This window comes from Anastrepha obliqua, chromosome 1 (genome assembly GCF_027943255.1).
Source record: "Anastrepha obliqua isolate idAnaObli1 chromosome 1, idAnaObli1_1.0, whole genome shotgun sequence".
In the NCBI taxonomy this organism is placed as follows: domain Eukaryota; kingdom Metazoa; phylum Arthropoda; class Insecta; order Diptera; family Tephritidae; genus Anastrepha; species Anastrepha obliqua.
The window spans coordinates 141,836,139-141,858,126 of record NC_072892.1 but is presented as its reverse complement, the minus strand read 5'-3'; the positions used below and the strand labels follow the sequence as shown (position 1 = coordinate 141,858,126).

The following is a 21,988-nucleotide window of genomic DNA, read 5'->3' as shown; positions in this document are numbered from 1 at the left end:
TTAGACAACCCTCCAACCACATCAGGGGTAGTCGAGTCCTGTAAATCTAGGCTGAACTATGTCGGTAGATATAACAGCCTGATGCTAACATGGGTCCCGGGACACGTAGGTATCGTGGGAAGCGAGGGTATCGTAACTCCTTAGCTAAGATGGGCTCTGAGTCCAACTTCTTCGTTTTCCCACTCCTTTCTGCGGCCATCAAAGCCACGGTTAGCAAATGGGTTACTACAACCCACAAGCGAGCTTGGCAGGTGGAGAGAGGCTGCAGATGGACTAAACTAATGTTACCTGTCATGTCCGATCGACTGTCGCAAACCCTCCTGTCCTTAAGCAGAGGGGAGTGCAGACAGCTGGTTGGACTGATGACCTGCCACTTTCTGTGGGCGAAGCACATGTAAAGGGTGGGCATCTCAGACAGTGTACTCTGCCCAACTTGTGAAGTGGAGGATGAGACGGCGGACCACTTCCTGTGCGTCTGCCCCGTCTTCGTTCGAATCAGGTTTGAGGTCTTTGGCACCGATGTGTTAAGAAGCGACCACCTTGGCTCCTTGGCACCACAAGATCTACTCAGATTTCTTCGGAGATCGGGTAGATTTAAAGAAAATTAGAAGGGAATCCAAGTGTAGTGCAATGTACTTAATTAATGTCTGAGTTGTGTTCTTGCTAGTTGTCCCGCCAAAAAAGGTTAAAATAAGATATCTATCGCTCAAAATATTTTTTTATTTAATATAAAAGTTACTCGAAACAAAATTGGATGATTAATTTTGCGTCACCTTGTACTAATACATTTTTTGCAATCAAAATGTTTTTGCTTTCTTTCAAAAATCTTTTAGATTTATTTGTTCGTGGGGATACTGGGAAGTGAAGGGGTTAGGGGGTATATTTGAGGTATATATTAAAATACTTTGGTACAATTTTTTTTTATATAGATCATTTATTTAGTTAATAAGCTCTTATTTTCAATAGTTTTTAAAAAGACTGAGAGAGATAAAATTTCTTAAGAAAGATGTAAGTTACCTCAGCAGGGTTAAACAGTGAATATACAAAAAAATGAAATAATTTAAAACCAGATCCCGCGAAGAAAATGTAGCACCTCACAGTGTTGATTAGTGTTAACTATTTTTCTTTTTTTAATGTTTATTATTTTTTTTATAAAAGTATAGTCTAAAAAAACCTTATTAATCCAATTTTTAAAACTTATACAAGAATTGGACAAATATGTATAATAATTGTAAAATTGCTAGCAAAAAAAATATTGGGTATGCAATTTTAAGGCCCATTAAACTTTCAAACTTTGTACAAACTTTATTAAAAAGCTACAAATTTTCCTAAAAATTTAAAATTTTTTAATCGGAATTAAAACAAAAAAATTGGTTGGGCATTATATGGTTTGAAGTTGCCAGTTTGCGCGCCTTTTGAAAGACCCTTTATAAAGGTTACGTCGCTTAGAAATAAACAGCTTGCCTCAAATACCACTTTTAGTGCGGGTCCGTACAGTTTCTTGTGTGACTGTATGTGAGTCTGGCCAGACTGCATTGCCGAGGTGCGAAAGTGATTATCGGAACATCTTCCAAACGGAGAGTTAAATATAAACTCGAAAGAAAAAGTATATAATTTTCTCTGTTCTATATTCACCGTTTTGGCCAAATAATTTTAAATGCTGTCTTCTACCCAACTTTATTGCGATCGTTTAATTACTGCAATATATTCTTTCCTAGATTTAATTAAACATTCGACGCTCGCCGCTCATTGAGCGCAGATGTAAGTGGGCATTTGTTGTAATAAAGTATTTGTTTAGACTTTATGTAACTTTTTTCCTAATTTTTCACATGAAGTGTTTGCTATAAATTAGACTAATCTGCCTAATCGATATCGCCGCCACCAGCAATAGAAACTTGGCGATGCACAGCTACGCAGCGCACAAAATTCGCTGGCGAAGTGTGTACGATTTTGTGCTTGGCATTGTGGGTGTTATGGTCAGCGTCAAGACATTTGCAATACATACGTCCGCCACTCTTCCCATTTCTCTTCTAAACACCTATGCGACTATAAATCGCTCGAATACGAATTCGTTTTGAATAAACAGTAATTTCGAAAAAGATTTAATAGCTGACGGACACTAAAAGACAGGTCAATCAACAAAGGCGAACGCGAAATGCAATAAAAATGTTTAATAAATTGTGTAACAAAAGAATTATAAACGCTTACAAAGATTATTGGAAAGAGGATGGCAAATAGTTAGACGAAAAGATACGAGCGTTTGCGTTCTGCGTCGAGCGACCGGGAGAAGTGTTGAAGTGGTGAAACAATAGCGAGATGGCAGCTACAAGTGGCGCTGACTTGACTAGCCATGACTTGGCATTTAGCAGCCGCATCAAAGCGTTTTTCAGCGCATCCCGCTGTGCGTGTGGCGCTTACGCTGCAAAGCAATACGCTCCTGCCCCAATGCCATGCCCGAGTAGCTTATTTGTGTAAGCGCCAGATCGCTGGCTACAAGCACTTAAGCTACTTACACACACACACACACACGCGCACTGCTTATTATTATCACTCGTTGTAGTTTTTTGGTGAAAAATGTGAAACAAGCACACAAACACATACATATACGTATATTTAGTAGAAGAAGCGGAGCTAGCTGGCAATGTGCAAGTAGCCTTTGGCGGCACAGACACAAAAGCGCCACATGATATTTTCACGGCAGCCAACCTGGCACAAACAAAAACATAAACAGCAATTAATTGATGTTCTCGCTGTTGTTGGCGCTATTGCAATGCGCACTGCCGTCTAAAGTTTTTGTTATTATGATATTTTCTTTTTTGCTTTTGTTTTTTGTTTTTCAGGCATGATTTTATTCATTGATTTATACTTTTCCAAACGCTTGCTTCCCCTTGCGCGTCGAAAATTTCAGACGGTAGGCAGCAATACCGTCTCAGGATGCTTGGAATATCTTTCAAGTGGGTAACTTTGGCAGATGATAAAAATATCAGAGTCTACGTAAGCGCTGAGTACAGCAGACAAGTGTAAAGTGTTAGGTTGCTAGCGTCGTATGTTGACAGAAATAATCTCATAAATTCAGCATGTTTTTGCTATTGGTGAATACCACATTAATCTTCGTACATACATAAGCATTTTGATATAAGGCTAGTGTAGGGCTTATTATACGATTGGTCGAAAGTTCATCCTCATGCAAATTATTTTATGCCAAATCTGTTTATACCGATTTTTTACGAATTGTTATGTGGGTTGCGCAAATACTAAACTCACACTGAAATTTTTCGCAATTTGGAGTTAATAACCACTGCAACTGACCAGTTTACACCTACGTTAAATTCAAGCGAATCCTTCATCACCCACATTTTCTGAACAGAGGAATATGAAGGGTGTAACACTTAGAAAGAGGTCACAGTTCACCTGTTCATAGATGGTTCGAAGTTGGACGTAAAGATTTGAGTGGAAATATTTCGCTCATCGGCTGGACTTCGCACTGGCGCAGTACTTCAGGTTATCAACATTTTTTTCTGTTAGCCAAGTGACTATCAGTAATGAAAATATTAGGCTAAACGCTTCTAAGATTGTTGTGTTTTTAACCTTGTCTTTACTATCTCCTTCTCTGATACTTTTCTCTTTTCCTCCTTGACTATCTACCCTATTTCCAGAGCTCTAATATTGGGTGGTTAAGTTTCAAGGGCCGGTGTTGATTTTGAATAAAATACAATTTTTTTAGGAAATTATTGTCATTTCTCTTTATTATGATAATATTGGTATGGCTCAATTTCTTATGGAACAAAATATCGGCAAAATAGCCTCGGCGGCACACCTCCATCCGATGGTCCAAATTTTCGATGACGCTGAGGCATAATTGAGGTTCTATGCCGTTAATGTGCCGAATTATCTCATCCTTTAGCTCTTGAATTGTGTCTGGCTTATCGACGTACACCTTTTCTTTCAAATAATCGCAAAGAAAGAAGTCCAACGGTGTCAAATCACATGATCTTGGCGGCCAATTGACATTGCCGCGACGTGAGATTGTTCGGCCATCAAATTTTCCACGCAAAAGAACCATTGTTTTGTTAGCTGTGTGACAAGTGGCACCGTCCTGTTGAAACCACATATCGTCCACATCCATATCTTCCAATTCGGGCCATAAAAAGTTCGTTATCATCTTACGATAGCGAACACTATTCACAGTAACTGCCTGACCGGCCTCATTTTGGAAAAAATACGGCCCTATGATGCCGCCGGTACATAAACCGCACCAAACAGTCACTCTTTGTGGGTGCATTGATTTTTCGGCAACCACTCTTGGAGTATCATTCGCCCAAATGCGGCAATTCTGCTTATTGACGAATCCACTGAGGTGAAAATGTGCCTCATCACTGAAGATGATTTTCTTCACGAAGTGCGCGATATGCATTTTGATTTGAACGCCCGTTTTCATATAAACCTGAATAACTTTAACGCGTTGCTCGATTATGTATCTTTCCATGGTTCAAAATGGTTAGTCTCTAATTGAAAAATGTCAAATGAAATGCAGAAAAAAACTTGACGTTTAGGTGTGGTTCACATTCAACATCGGCCCTTAAAATTTAACCACCCTGTACAATGAGCCTTTTAGGCTGAGTGTTTCAGGAGCCTCCAAATCGCTTGGTGCTCCTTGGCACGACCTATTAAATTTTCAATTTCAATTTTCAACCTTGTCGTTCTTCAAAAAGTAATGTAGTATGATTTTTTTCCGTTCCTGAACTTTGTATAACTCAATCACAATATGATAGCCTAATAGCTATTTTCTACTTTTTTATGAGTTTGGTTGTGTGACAGATACCGAGGTGTTTCGAATTCGGATATATGTAGTTTCTTAAAAGGAACTCATTTTTATTTTGTTAGCTCCTCTTCTCGATTTTCTTATAATTTTCCTAGATAAGAAATTGCAGGCAATAAAGTAATAACTGTAGCGACTTGCATCGTCATATTAATCTCAGTGGTAGAAGGAGCTTTTTACTTCCTATATATGTATGTTTTCCTATCTTAATGAGCCACGAGGCTTTCCTGTTTTATATAGTTTGCCCTTAATAATGAAAACACAGTAAAATAATAACGAAAATGGCTTTATAAAATATTCTCTTTGGAAGTCAATATATTTCTGCATTCGCGTGAACCAATTTTCAAAGCCCTTTTGCCACTAATAAGTGGATTCCTCTAAAACGAGCTGTTTAAAGGCTTCAACAGCTTCTTCAAGCGCTGGAAAACGTTGACCTCGCACCTTATTTTTGTTCAAATTTCAACAAAAAGAAATCATTAGATGCCAAATCAGGCCTCTCTTCTTTCGGATGGCTGAAATGACTGTTTTAAGTTTCTCTAGTGGTAAATTTGCGACATGATCACATTTTTCGAGCCGGCGTACAGGTAACCATTTGCCTTGATTTTACCTTGCGCAATAAGTTGCAATCACAATATTTATTTAGGGCCACGCATAATATGACCAAAATATGCGGTTTTGCGGCGCTTCATCGTTACTCGCTTCTTTGCAGTGTCCATAAATTTTATAATAGAATTGTTCAGTGTCACTGCATTGCAGTCGTCAAGTTAAAATGTCTTCTTGTAAATAACGATGCACTGTTATTTGTTTGAATTTAAGACCAATCCATTAACGCAGGCCCACTTGTTAACGTTTTCTAAGTCAGTGTTGGGGTTATTAATACATTTATATGCATGGCTTCTTTACGACCGCTTTACTAGGTGTATACATCGAAGCTTCTGAGGAACGACGGATTATTTTAGCTAAAACCTTCTTCCCTTTTTCTCTTTCTAATACACTTTTTAATCTTTCCGACAAAGAAAAAGGATCCTTGTCAATAATTCATCTTATAAACTTCTTCTGAGCTTTTGTAAGTCTCTTTCCTTGACCATGCCTACTAATATATTTTATGTACCCTACTCTGCGCAATTTCTGATAATATCGTGGATCGTTGAAGTGCTCCTTTTAACGATATTTGAAATTTCTTTTATTGTTTTTTTGTCTTCTCGCAACTGAATAATTAGCTTCCGAATTTCAATGGAAGTATAAGTAGGTAAGAGCGTCATATTAGTGTGTTGCTATGTCAAAGACTGATCAATAACTATTGATGTTTAAAACAGAACAGGCAAACGAAATTTCACAACAATCGAAAGCCCCTTTACTTGCAAAATCGTGCTTTTTGTAACTTTTCGGTTAGTTTTGTGGAGCGATTTTGTATGTTTTGAGTTTTGTTTTTAATTTTTACTCAGTGAATTGAAAAGTCACACTTTTGTGTTTGCAAGGAATATTATAAGTAGGTACAAACTATTTTTTTAAATTTAAATTGTCCTATGTGTATTAAATTTATTATTATTATTATTTATTAACAAATTAAACTAAATTACCATAAGTACGTTAATATTGAAAAAGAACACTAGCTGCCAAGGCTATCAGCTCTAAAAAAAATTTTAAAACAGGAAGATTAGTAGGCTCGTGTAGAAATAAAACTAAATATGCTTGTACTTTTAAACTTATATACTAAAAACTAAATACGCACAATTTATACAGGGTGGCCCATATAGCGTTTGCTTTTTGAACCACCTATTTTTTGAGAATGTTAACACAAATGACATGTCAAATGTGGTCATAATTTACTTAAAGGTTTGACATTTACGAAATGGGACGCTATAAGCTTGAACAAAATTGGGAAATATTGAAAACCTATTTCCAAAGTGGTGAGTCTTCTTCTTCTTTTCTGATGAAGCTCATTTTCACATCGGTGGCTATGTCAATAAGCAAAATTGTCGGATTTGGGGCTCAGAAAATCCACACGTTACTGTAGAGAAGCAAATGCATCCACAACGAGTCACTTTTTGGTGCGATTTTTAGTCTGGCGGCATCATCGGGCCATTTTTTTCGAAAATGAGCGAGGAGCCGCGGTTACAGTAAATGGCGAGCGTTACCGTGACATGCTCAACGAGTTGTTTCCAAAAATTGAAGAGGATGACATGGACGACATTTGGTTTCAACAGGACGGTGCAACTTGTCACACTGCCAAAGTTACACTCGAACTTTTGGCTACCGTTTTTGAAAACCGAATAATCAGCCGAAATTCCGATATCAATTTTTTGTGGGGAGCCGTTAAGGACAAATGCTATGCGAACCATCCAGAGACGATTGATGCTTTAAAACACGAAATCGAAGTTGCCATTCATGAAATTGGAGCCCAAACAATCGAAAATGTGCTTAAAAATTGGGTTGATCGAATGGCCTACTGTAAAGCCAGTCGTGGCAATCATTTGAACGATATTATTCTTCATTCATAAATGACAATGTTCAATCTTCAGAATAAAAAAAAGGTTTGAAAAAAATTGATTTGTTTTTTTTATAGTCGATTCAAAAAGCAAATTTTACATGACCCACCCTATACTTAATTCAAATTCGGGCTCGGATGTGCTCTATAAAGTTCTTAATAGCGATGATATTATCGGATGTGGGGTTTTTTAACAATTTAATTCAGTTCTTAATCAGGTAATGATTTGTGGCGTCTACCAGGGCGGGTCAATCCTGGAATATTTGGTTTAAAGATAGAGCTTCTCCGCAATGTGCGCAGACTCGAGGTGGCTCCCCAGTCGGGATGTGTTGATGTGTGTCAATAGTGTGGCCAAGACGTAGCCGGAAGAAGTGTCTTATTTGTGCTTTCCCTTCGCCGGTGGGGTATTGTAGGGGTATATGCTCTAAGTTTATGGTAATGTAGTGGTGGTGGGTGTAGTTTAACCACTCGAGTTTCGTTCTGGTGTCGCAATATCGTCTTTTGTAATCGATGCTGAGGCGGCTTGCTTGGCCGCACTGTCTGCCATCTCGTTCCCGTGAATTCCTATATGGCTTGGTATCCAAAGTAAGCGTAAGGAAGCCTCCTTGCCAATGAGCGTATCTCTTATTCTGCTAATGGTGGATGAATTGGATAGAGGACTTAAAATTTTTCTAATATATTATGATTGAAAAGTTTCAAAGTCGACGTTGCATGCATCCGTTAGACGTGTGAGTCACTGTATGAGCTCAAAATTAGTTTTTAGTATCGGTGTTGTTATGCTACTACAGTATAATAGGCACACCTCTTATACATATATTATACATACATAGAAGTATACTATATAGAAGTGCGTAGGCCGAGCAAAATTAGAAATTTTCTGTTCACCGAGGTCAAATATAAAATATAAAAAAGCCATGTTGACCGATGCAGTACATCATTAATAGTAAAATTATGTTGATTAAAGCGTGAATTAATTGCTTTTAAATGTAGTGACATAGACACAAAATTTTTCTAAAACTTTTAGTTGGTATCGCTAATGCTAATATTAAAAAAAAGTACAGATATATTCTATCAATCACCAGCGACATATTTGTCAAGCCTTTTGAACGCATTAGAAACACTTGGCAGTATGAATGTGGCCAACAATGCAACAAAAAATATAAGTAATGTAATGCATTTGTGAAGTGATGCAGTGACTTGCAATAGGTTGCACGCCCCTATTACGCAGAAGTGCACGGGCAGGGCTTATGCTCTAATATGAGCCGCCATGTACGTAGTTAATAAATAATTTTTATGATGAGCCTGACTTTTGAAATTTATTTGCATACAGATCGACTAGTCATACAATTGTAGGAGCGATTGCAACAACATAGCAGGGACGAATAGATGAAGCATTAAATTGCAAATTGACCCACTATGCAAGGCAAAATAAAAACAAACACTGAACTACATATTATGAAACGCAACTGATCCTCATATCAATAGCAAGCAAAAAAATTAATTCAAACAAATAGGAACAGTAGAAATTCATATGAAACCATGGCTGCCACATTTGTGTGGTTAATTTTCATATATTCGTGCAGTTGTTGACTGCATCGTTTGCTGCTCAACTGCCATTAAAATAATGCAACGCTTCATTTGCCACAAATGTGGCAATGACAGGCAGTCGCTCGCAAACAACTCATTAACTATGCTTTTCTGCCACACAGCCGCAAGTAAGCAGTACTCAACAAGCCATACTTGCACGGCGTTGCTTGCAGCATTTTTTTACCGTACATAAAGCAAGTCGACTGGTGGCAGGTGCGTTTTCTAATGACTGCACCGCGGCGCGATTGCCAATCGATTGAGGCAATCGTATGTAAATACTTACCACTCACAAACATGTGCACATTCTTACCAATGATACATACACACACGCATACATACACGCATAAAAACATATATAGTATCCCTGTGGCATGGCAAGGCATGACAATGATGTGTTGCAACTGAAACTCGCTCGCGCCAACTTTTTCTATGCTTTCATCAAAAACAAACCAACAATCAATCTTTGCGTTTGGTTCGCGTTTTTACTGTAACAGCCAAGAAATAAGTTTAAGTTGCACGCCGAATTGCATTGTGAAATCGTAAAGGGGCGGCAACATTGCTGCCACATGTAAAGTTGACCGGTCGGTGAAGATGCAATTGCCAGATTATTGCTGGATTGGTAGTGGCAAAATTAGAAGGTGTAACTGGTGATTATGGCACATAAGTGAGTTGGCCCACTGGGTAATATGCGATTGGCACCGAATTACGAGTGTTGCATATTAATTATTGGGGGTTGAAAAATGAAAAATTCGTGATATATTCGTATTAGTTTTTCCATTTTGCTCCGCAATTATGGCAGCTGCTCGGGTTAATGCGTGCTTTTCCGCATTCAGATTTGCGAAGCTTAAAGAAGTCTATTGGGAAGCCTAAAGATGATGCTAGCAGATTTGTACTTTATTAAACCAATTATGGTGGTGATTTGTTGTTGTTATATTGCATCAGTATAGAGCTTCCAAGAATTTTTAATGAAAAACTAGTTCAAGAGTATTTTCAAACGTCTATTTTAAAATTAATCAATAAAATGAGAATTTTGAACTGCGATGGCTTTAACACCGAAGGAACCCCGCAAAATCCTTAGAATTGCATTGAATTACGCGCTTTCAACATCGAAAATTAAAGAAATGGCAAATGTTGCAGCCAGCGAATCCTCCGTTTGAAGGGCTATTCTAAAGCGCCACATCTGAAGCGGATAAAATTGTAAAAAAAAAACACATTTGAATAAATTTCGGAAAGAATCATTTTACACCACGGACCACATGGCTTTGAGTTCTGGTACAAATAACACGACATCACTTCTCCAGCGAGTGGCGCGGAAACCAGATTACTACTGTGTGCAAAAAGTAAGGTGCATTTGGTTGTAAAATGAAAAATCTTTATTTATTCTTGTAAATCAATTTCATCCCCTTCAAAATAATCCCCTCTCTATGAAATACACTTATGCCAACGATTTTTCCAATCCCCGAAACATGCCAAATAGTCCATTTCCGGTATAGTCATCAGCACCTTCTTCGATTCAGCTTTTATCTCCTCAATCGACTCGAAACGCGTTCCCCGGAGTGGTCTCTTGAGTTTTGGGAATAGCCAGAAGTCACACGGAGCCAAATCAGGCGAATAAGATGGTTTCGGAACGATATGCGTGGAATTTTTGGCGAAATGGTCAGGAAGAACGACTGCAGTGTGAGACGGTGCATTATCGTAATGCAAAAACCAAGAGTTGTTGGCCCATAATTCTGGTCTTTTTAGGCGAATTGCTTCACATAAACGACGCATAACGCTCAAATAATACTCCTTATTAACAGTTTGGCCAGGTGGAAGGAATTCATAGTGCACCACACCACGAAAATCGAAAAAAACTGTCATCATGACCTTTATTTTTGAACGACTTTGACGTGCTCTTTTCGGTCTGGCCTCGCCTTTAGCACGATATTCGCTTGATTGGACGGTTGTTTCAGGGTCGTAAGCATAAATCCAAGTCTCATCTTCCGTAACGATGCATTTGAGCTTGTCCTGATAGTCTGAAAGCATTGTTTCACACACATCAACGCGACGACTTTTTCCCAAGAAATTGAGTTTTCGGTACCAAACGAGATTTGACTTTTCGTAGGCAAATGGTCTTTCAAAATGGTTTTCACAGATCCTTCTGATATTCCGATCATATCAGTAAGGTCTTTAACAGTCAACCGACGATTTTTGAGCACTAACTCCTTCACTTTATTGACGTGTTGGTCATCTGTTGACGTCGATGGTCGTTCGGAGCGCTTGAAGTCTTTGTACCACTTATAAACATTTTTCTGTGACATGGTCGAATCACCAAATGCCTTCTGCAACATGCTAAACGTTTCCGCAGCCGAAATTTCATTCCGCAAACAAAATTTGATGGCACTATTCTGCTCAGTCAAATCAGACATTGTAAAAATCGAAAAATGCACTCTTGGTCGTTTGGTAAACACAAACGTAAATATATTACTGATAATGACATTCACATGAAAGTTGGCCCAGATGTTATTAACAGTGCTGCCAACTCATGAAAAAAATAACTAGAGCAAAATTTTAATCCCGCGAAGTTTGACAAATAAATTCACCCTACTTTTTGCCCACAGTAGTACATGAGTTTAATCGACGGATACCAGATTAAAAGAGTTTTAATTTAAAAACATAAAATCCGCACTTGTCTTCTTTGTAAGAGTTATCGAGATAAACCTTTTTAATTTGGTTTTTAATTCCTAATTCTGCCTTCGGACACCCTGTATACATATATAAGTACATAATCGCTTAGTGCTGCTGATGAAATTAGTCAGGTGGCTAATATCTGGGCCTAATATATCAGCGAGAGCAGTTCAGCAAAGAAGTGAGAGCCAAGTTGACTAAATCTTACGGTGTTTTCTTTTCTCGCAATAATGCCGCATTTAGGTATTTCGTCCTGTGTCAGGCTGTCGAATTTTCTTTTTCTTCTCTGGGTATATTCATAGGGTAGCGTTTTCTTCTCTCAAACCTTTTGTGATCACACCAGGCGATTGTGTGACATTTTCTATCACGTACAAAAAGTGTGGATGAGCGTTGTTCAGCTGACTTTAGTTTATCTGTATACATAAGTTCGTCAAAATAGTAGTACGAAAACTTGAAGTTCTGCAAAAAAATGGAAGTAAATCATGCAACCCATTAATGAATGAGAAAGGGGGAACTTGAAGCTTTCAGAAATGACTCAAAACGGTTTGGTGTGAGGGTTATGTAGTTCCTTAGCACTGTCAAGACTGCTTCCTTAAGTTTTTTGACTTTCACGGGGTGAAGTTTGGACGGCTGGTTGATATGGTCAGAGATTGTGACATTTAGCTATGAAAAGTCGCTAACATAAAGGCAAAAACAGTTGCGAAATTTTCATGGAAGCGATCTGAATAGAAAGCCTCTTATTTCTTAAAATCCAGCCCGTAAAGTGGAGTTTAAAAATTCAGTCAATTAATCTAGCACATCTCTGTTAAATAATCAAAACAAGATTTGCTCGAACATCTCAATGTAACCCTGCACAATTCCGAGTTGATGCACTAGAAATGTTGAACCGTTCAAAAAATAACTACGCTAGTGTCCTGGTACTCCGGATATTGTTTACTCGAGTATGAAGAAAATTTGAGAACTCCGATAGCTAAGAGAGCTAAAATCCTGTGGAGAGATTATATCCTTAAAAAAACACAAAATCATTGTTGTTGTAGCAGCATGGGCATACGGAGAATGCTGCTGAAGTGGCAATCCTTGGACGGATATACATCCGGGTCGTTACGGTAACGTAGAACCAACTGCCGTGGGAACACAAAATCATTCTCTTACTCTTCTGTTTTCGTATGATTGAGATTCGCGTACTTAGCTTCATAATATCAGGCTCTCAAGAATATTTCAAATTTAGTAGACAGTAAATTTTTGGCCCAATATGCAATGGGGTTCATAGCAGCGATTTTCTCGTCCCATGGCATTGCAATAGATACAAGTTTTTGCGCGTCGTTTTAAGCTTTAGAAAGTTGTCAACTCTTTTTTATTTGTTAATCTATCCTAGGCAGTGGCAGTTTTCATATTTTTGGCGATTTGCTTCCTTTCCCTGAGCTAATTTTATTTTAAAGAATCTTGGCGCTAAATAATAATTTCATTCAAGAAAATCTAGACTAACCTCGAAAGCTTCACAGCTCGATGGTCTATTCCATTGGCTGAGGTTCAACGATCGCTTTATGCGATCATCAATTATAACTCGAGATGATGCTCAATGCGGCCATTAATGTGTACTTACATACACACACAAACACACACATACATATCCAATTTTAGCTCGGCTTCAGTAGCTTAGCTTTTTTGTTTTTGCTTTTAATAAGCATAATTCATTGCAATTAGTTTACATACTAGCGAATATGTGGATACTGCCATATGCATAAAAATGTATGTATGTATGTGTGTATGTATGTTTGTACGCGCACACACTTATTTTGTGAAATGAAAAGCTGGGGTCAATTTCACTTCAAACCGCAGATATGCATGGGGACACATCAATAAATTGCAATTTAATTGATTATCATCAAGCCAGCAGTGCAATCGAATGCAACTAATGGAGAAGCACTTCATCGGCTAACGGCAATGACACCACAATCGCCAACAACAACAACAAAACCACAATCGATCATATTAAATTGGATGTAAACAGCAATAATATGCCTAAATGCTTATAATTGTGGCTAATTACGCTCATAAATACAATAGAGTACACCTACATTCATACGCACACACACACACACGCATACAAACATATGTACATGCATGGATATGTAAATATGTTTGCATTTTTTTGTAAAATTATGCAGTGCGCATGAAAATGGCAAAACGAAGTAAAACGTTCCGTAGCAAAAACAACAAATATTAACCGAAACAGTGCCGGAGAATGGAGTGCAAAGAGGCGAAAGCTATCGCATGCTAAATGGCTTGTGGTTCAGGTTTGAATCGATGAAAGGATGGTGATGACATTTTTCTACAATATGGCGCCAAATGAATCATCCAATTTCGTTTTTGAATAACTTTTTTATTTAATAATATTTATTATTTTGAGCGATGAAATTCCTTACTCTGACCTATACGCGCTCCATTGCTTATAAGTTTCTAGACGCCATTCTATGCGCAAAAATTATAAACCTTCCGATAGGCTGATTAAATTTGCGCCACGCTGTATAATGTCTAAACTCTTACATAGATTTGCTTAGCATAAATGGTAGAAAATTATTATTAGAAACAAATCGAAGACGGCAATCTCGTTAAATTTTTAACTTTCGTTAGATACATTGGGGTGTGAGTCACCCCACAAAATATTTGATGGGTTGTAGTTTGCTTATTTCTGGCATCTGGAAATATGTCGTCGGCAGTATTTCAGTAATGCCCATTTTAGTTTTCGACTTCATGCAGTACGTCCTCCAAGAATGATAGAAACAAGATTGCGCCCATCAGAGAGTACGTGACGTCACGTTTGCCAAGTTTTGCAGTGTTGCCAACAATTGGCTTTTCACAATAAATTTAGTGCTTTTTCCCCAAAATACGAAAATTTTTATGTTTGGTGTTTGTTTCTTTTTGTTTATGATTTGAAGATACTGAAACTGTAAGTTAGAAAAAAACTGTATTATTAAACAAAAGAATGTTCAAAAAAGTCACTCTGAGAAGGTTTTAGTGCTAATGCAAATTTTTTGATTCTTATAAAGTTTGATATTTTGAAAGTGAAAATTTAATTTTTTGCTCCTTTTAAGGATATGCAAGAATATTAAATGTTCTTCTCTCAACTCTTCTTAATATTGAAAATCTTTTTACCTTTTATTTAAAAAAAGCGTTTGAATTTACTGAATGCGAATTAAAACCAAAGATATGTAATCATTTCTTCCGGTCCTCAATCCTTAGTGGGACAAAGGGCATCAAGATGTGTATTCATAGTTAAAATAAGCAAAAAAATACCAGAAAATACTGAAGAAACCATAACGACATTTTTTCAAAAAGAGTACTCTATTTTGTAACATAATCTGAAATATACCAAATAAGTCGTTCCCTTAACAAAAGAGTTTCTTTTAACAAAAAAACTCATAAATTAAATTGTATAAATCGATAAACCATTTATTTAAAAAAACGCACATTTTAAAGACAATTTGTCACGCATACAAAGTTCGCTATGTAATTCAATACAAATTTGGTATTTTATTTTCTTTAAATGGGCATTTTAGTGCGTTTTTATATCCAAAGCTGGGCAACACTGCAGTAGCGAGAGAGAGATTTGACTGCTAAAAGCAGAAGAACAGCAACAATAACTGCAAGCGCGGGCAATGTCACCAGATGTTAAAAAAAGTAAAGCTAAATAAAACTGAGTGAATTATTGAAGTAATTTAAAAAAAAAATATATTTTACAAAATTATAAACTTTACTTTTAATTATAACAGGCTAGAAAAATGTCATGAAGAAAGAATTAAAACTCCGAGACTAAATAACAAAAAAAAATGCTAAATCAAGTTACGAAAATGGTAATCTGGCCATACTGGTGCTAAAATCACGTAACTCATTGTGAAATTAGCTGAGAGCAAAGTAACGGTATCACGATAGGCGCCATCTCATTATACTTTCCATCATGTACGTCCTCAGTAATTGGTGTGCACCAAATTGATGGAGGTCTAAATTTACTGATTTGCTGATAAAAGTGATTGAGTGAAATTTACCCCCGTGGGATACTGATATCGTCATTAAAATTATTATTTGATCATCCAAATCAGATAAAGATATTTGCACCTCGCTATCTTTAGAGGCTTACTTCTTGACCACATTGCCATTGTTGCTTTAAACGAAAATCCCCCAAATCACTGGAATTAAAAAAGATTAAAAATTCAATTTTGACAAAACTAAGCTAAATATATGCACGTGCATACTGTCGGCGTCAAAGGAAAGTGTGCACCACATATCGATAAATTTTGACTTCTTATTTATTTATCTTTTAATTTCAATTAATTCTATACAAAAATATAGTTCACACTAGTACATAAACCATATAATTCAACCAACCAACTAACTGATCATTCAATAACTCATTTTTATGAATTTGCTATTATAGTTTTCTAAAGTCCAAGATAGTTTCCCCATATATTTTTTCATAAGAACGCAAAGCCTATTTCTAATAAAATGTTTCGTTATGTGAATAAAATACAAGCATTTTATTATATAATACAATATTATCTGATGTCTTTGAATAAATTAAATTCAAAAATTCATTTTGAATTTATTTTATCTGAATACTTACAAACAAAAGTGTAAATAAAAACTTTGTTTGATACATACATACATACAAGGTGAAGTCCAAAATAAACAAGACTGAGCTGAAATAGAAAGGACAGGAGCTTTGCTTTGATAACTTCGAGTTTATTTATTCAAAATAGTCCCCTCTGGCATCGATGCACTGCTTTGCGCGATCTACAAGCTTTTCGAAAAAGCGTTTCTGGTCATTGACCGGAATGTCCTTCAGAATGTCGGTACAATTCTTTTGGATGGTATCTACGGACGCAAAACGTTTTCTTTTCATGGCCAAATGCAATTTTCCGAATAGATAGGAGTCACAGCGAGCCATATCAGACGAATACGGTAAGTGATTGATGGTTAAAATGCGATTTCTGGTCAAAAAATCAATCACAAGAGTGGATCAATGAGATGGTTAGGTTAGGTTAGGTTGGTATGGTTGCCCAGGGAATGGGTACACTTGGACGAAGAAAAATTCGTCCTTTGTGATACCATTATGAAGGGGTGAGGCGAGAGAGAAAGACCGATGGGATGCAGGGAGAGGGCGGGGAGAGGTGGTGCTGGGATGGTTAGGAGTGTGCGGATGAGATGGTGCATTATCATGCAATAAGCGCCAGTTTCCTCTTTCGCGGTATCCAAGGCGCCTATTCGACAACAAACGCTTCAAAACGCCAGGATAGATTGATTGACTTGACTTGATTTTTGACTTCTCCAAACGCGATTTTTTGGGAAGTGGCTCGTCTGGAGCATTTCATTCGGCACTTTGACGTTTAGTTTCAGGTTCATGTTGGAAACACTGCGTTTTATCACCAGTTACAATGTAGTAAAGGAAGTTCTTGCTTCTTTAATGAGACCTTTCGAATTTGTGCACAGACCTTTCGTACGCCCAAGTGGTTAGTTAAAATGCGATAAATCGATGTTTTGAAGATACTCAACTCCGATTCCATAAATATTAGCAATGATTTCGGTTCATTTTTGATAAATTTACGAACTATTTCAATGGCGTGTTCGGTGATTACTGATTTTGGGCGGCCCGTATGTTCATTGTCATTTATGTGCTCACAACCATCTATAAACGCGTACACCACTCATGGACTCTTGCGCGAGATAGACAATCATCATCATAAACTTTTTTCATCAATTCAAATATTTCGGTAAACGTTTCACCGATTTTAAAACAAAATTTGATATTAGCTCTTTGTTTGAAACTTATTTTTGTACCGATGACACAAACATACTGACACTTTAGATGCAAAAATTTCGCTTCCACTGAGCCAAATGTCACAAATCTTTCAGCTGATCCACGAACTCTGGCGTGTTTTTTTCCCCACTATCAAATTCGAAACGTATGGGTCAACCTTCGTTTTTCTGATGGACCTTACTTTGACTGATTCATCAGTCGTAATCTCACGCACAAGTCCTTCAGCACATCTGCATAGCTATGACCTTCTGCGGGTTTTATCACAACAGCTTCTGGCTTGGCGTGCTGTGTTAGCGGCTTGCTCCTTTTGCTTGGTTCGGCTAGATTCTCCATCGGTTTTTTTTTTGGTTGCCCCTCTTAGTAACTGTCTGCCAGTCTTCATCCGTTCTCTCAGGGGGTCCGTTTTTGTTGCCTGTTGGTCCATTTGCGCTGGCTTTCTTACAGCTCTCAGGGGCAGCCAGGTTGATTGCCATTCGCTTCGCGTTTGTCGTCGCAGAGGTGGGAGTATCTGTTATTTGCTGGATGGCAGTGTTTTTTCGCGTGTTCGAGAGCGCCCTTCCGTCTTCTGCTGCCTTTCAGAAACGCCTGTAGTTCAGCGTTACATCCAGCAGCACAGCTATTTTAGATACTCCAGCTTTGACTTCGTTGTTAGTGTTCTTTTGAGGTCTGAATGTCTGCTGCATAGACCTTATCACCAGCTTACATTGGGAGATTGCATCTTCCTCCATCTTCCTCATCTTTTTTGTTTTGGGTATTCATAACAAATTCTTTTGAGTCCCGACTTCAGGCCGCTATCCTTACACGAAAGTGCAGTTTCCCTAAGTGTCTCCATGGTTATCTATACGAGCAGGGAGGCCATGCGAGGATTGACTCTACGCTTCATGAGCAATAGAGTTCAGAGCGAGGACAGGAACTAGTCAGGATTTCTCAACCGAGCCTGCACCACCAGCTTAATGGTGACGTGTAAGGAACGTACCCGAAAGCTTGCCAGAGTTTTAACGGGATGGAGGCGATTGTAGCATTATTTTCCAGTATACCGAAATCAGGGTCTTACTGATCTCGATCCTAATGAGCTTTTCAGCCCTGCCGCTGGAGGTACTCGGGTTATATGAGGCCGAACCCCTTCCTCTCCTGCCCAACTTTAGTCGCTTCTTACGACAGTCATGTCTTACCGCGGATGTATTCTTTTCCCCGACCCGCAGGGGGCGACGAACATTTTTATGACACCAGTTTATATTTTATTTTGGATTTCTCCTTGCACGTATGTACATGTCAATATGCCTAAGTAATAGTCCAAATAATTTAAATATATAAATACTTCAATGTTATATTGTATTTCCATAGAAACATTTCGAATTGTAGTAACAATATTTTTTTCTTGTTTTAGGTGAGTACAACTATGAATGACGTATTTTGGACTTTTAAGACAATCAATATTATTTTCCATTAAATGTAACGGGGTAAGTGGTAAACAAATTTCTAAATTTTAGATAAATAAAAAAATACAAAGAACCCCAGTGAAGTCGGGATATAACAATGAGCGAGCAGAATTCTGCTGTCGTGGATCACCGATGACGTGATGTGCCGAAGTGTGGCGAAACGAATTTCGATTGATTGTTGAAACTTTAGTCGCTTTAGTTGAAACTGTTGCGTCAAATGACGCAGTCTGTCACAGGAAATGATGGCAGCAGACAATGGCAATAGAGGCTTATAAACTCCGTCGCCTTAATCGAATGACATGAAGTTCAAAATCGCTTTGCACCTTGTCGAAAGTGGGTTTAAAGTCGAAACAGATAAAACAACAAAGGCAAAGATCAACAAAGATGGCTATCAATTCCATTATCTTTGCTAAAGGGTTTTCCAAAAAGAGGTGCTATTTTGATATTCAAAGAAAAATGCTATTTTTTAATATAAATGATCGGATGTTTATTTCATTATAAAGAGGAAGGTATGCCGTTAATAGTGGAAAATAACATAAGGCAAATGCCCACCACGCTTACAGGACAATATCCTTTTCATGAAATTTTCCATAACCGAATTGCAAAGTGGCTGCCCTAAGTTCTCGACAGCCTCACGAATTCCATCTTTGAGGTCTTGAATTGACCCTGGGCTGTTGGCATAGACCTTCTCTTTCACGTGGCCTCAAAGAAAAAAGCCACAAGGTGTTAAATCACAAGAGCTCGGTGGCAAATTGTGATCACCTCTTCGAGAGATAGCATGGTCCGAAAACTTTTCCCGTAAAAGATCAATGGTTTCGTTGCTTGTGTGGCACGTAGTGCCGTCTTGTTGAAAACAAACGTTGTCCAGTTCAATATATTCCAATTGCGGCCATAAAAAATCGTAGCGCAATCCATTCACCTGTAACACCTGTTGTTGGAAAACCCTTTATTTGCTCGATTTTTATGTCTTGTTGACACTAAAGGCTGTTGATCAGAAAGTTAATCTAACCTAACTTTAGCTAATCGTTTGTCATTTTTGAATAAGAGACCCATGAATGTAGCTTTTCTAGAATTTCTGGTACCCCTTTAATGCGTTCTGCAGATACTTAAAATTGTATTCCATTTCATAAAGGTGAGTTAAACACCCCATTTTGAATCCATTGGGAAACATAATAAGACCTCATGCGTTTAAAGTAAATATAGTAAAAGAAAGATGTCATTGGAGTGGGCTGTGAGCACTGATAATTCTAGACACGTATCGAATTAGAAGACGCTGCAAAATAATGAGATGATTTGGTATTTTAATTTTTGCCAGATTTGTCATGTTCGCCTATTATTATAATTTCCTATGGTTCCAGTGAGAAACAAAGGGCCACGACAAATTCCTTCCATTAAAATTTGCTCTGCGCCAGTCTCTTAGCTTCATTCCAGGTTAAATTCACGGCGCGCGTTTTCAAATCCTACAATCGTCCCCAAGTGTTCAATGGCCTTCCTCGTCTACGGTTTCCATGGGGATTCCACTCAATAGGGGCTCTTGTTAAGTAATCATATTGTCTACGAAGGACGAGTTTGTTTTGGTTTCTGTAAGCAGGTTGTTTTAAGATTGGCAAGTAATTGGGCATTCGATTCTGGTGCCGCGGTTGCCAGCTGATCCTTCAGACAGCAGTGCAATTGCTTGGGTACCTACAGCATTTCCTCTGCTGAAGGTTTTAAGGTTACACCGCCTATGATTGGACGCCAGAGCCTCGTTCGTTTTAAACAGGAGGTACCACATGAAGGTGAGGTTGACATTTCGGAGGGATAGGTGTCACCAACCGCATTTGCTCACATTAGTTGGTAGTTATTGCGGCCCCATGCTCTCCCATGAATGGATTTTTTTAACCATTTTTTATTTGTCGGCTTGACGAGGTTAGTTTTAAACCAAAGTTTTTAAGAAATTAGCGGCTTGATTCAATTCCATAGACTTCGCGTGATAGGCGCACATAAAACACCGCAATACTTAGGTGGCAAAAACATTTTTGCATAGAAAAGTTTATTAAGCTTTATTAACCAAAATACTTGCAACCAAGAAAAATTTGCAATATTTACTACAGCCATAATTTCTACCTTACATTTCTGTCGCTTTTGCATTGCTACCAGCACTGGCTGGCCACTGCAACTGATTGCGGCAACATTGATGAGCCAGATAATGATGATGATTAAAGCTAGACTGGCAGGTATGTATGTATGTATGCATGTTTGTATGTGTGTGTGTGTAGTCTATGTGTACTCACATATACATACATATGTTTAATAGCCAAATGGCCAGCCTGCTAGTCACTCACTCAAAGGGGCAGCATAGCAGAATGAATGTGTACGAATGTTTTTATGTTTGTCCATTCGTAAGATCATCAACAAAGCAACGCGCAATACAGTAGCCACAGCAACATCATTAATGATCACAGCCAGAAGGCGTTCAACATTGTTGGCGAGAACGAAGGAAAGGAGCCGGCCGGGAGTAGTAGTTCAAACAAACACCGTCATTATAGGCTGCGCTTAAGACAACAACAACAACAGTAATACACACATATATGTACGAGTGGAGCTTAGTAACGCAATAACGCGAGCAATAACGCCACCACCACCACCACTACCACTTCATCTTGTGCTATTATCAACAACAACAATAGTATCATCTACAACTACCAGCAGAATCAATAGTCTCACAAAAATTACAAATAAGCAACAGCGGTCACAGTAGCTGCAACAACAACTTTTTAGCAGCAAAAATCTCTGAAGCAATGGTAGCAGCAGCAACATCAACAGCAGCATCATTGCCATTAACTTTATCTTCATTCGGGTAACATTTATCCAGGCACACATACACGCGTACATACGTACGGTCATATGTATGTGTTGGCATGTATGCGCCCGCGTGAGTGTTTGTGCGTTGCGCCGCATACGAGCACAGTTTTTCGGTTAGTAAACCGGATGTGCCTAATCATTGCTAGTTTGCCTCAAATTAAATACGTTTTTTCTATGCCTTTTTCACTTTGTTTTTACACACTTACACACACACACACACATTCGTATGTGCTGGAACAATGAAAGCGATCATGCGCGGTTGCAAACTCGTGTGTGTGTGCGCGCAAATGTATGGGTGGAAACGCTCCACACTTCTCCTTCCCATTTTA

At 38.1% G+C, this 21,988-nt stretch overlaps 1 protein-coding gene across 1 annotated transcript in view; it reads left to right on the top strand.

Moving 5' to 3' along the window:
• The window catches only part of LOC129237555 (putative uncharacterized protein DDB_G0286901), a 179,671-nt gene extending 158,297 nt beyond the window's left edge, over positions 1–21,374 (top strand). The window contains exon 4 of the mRNA XM_054872375.1: positions 21,202–21,374. Coding sequence (XP_054728350.1) covers positions 21,202–21,374 — 173 coding nt within the window. The remainder of the gene's footprint in view (positions 1–21,201) is intronic.
• The last annotated feature ends 614 nt before the right edge of the window (positions 21,375–21,988 follow it).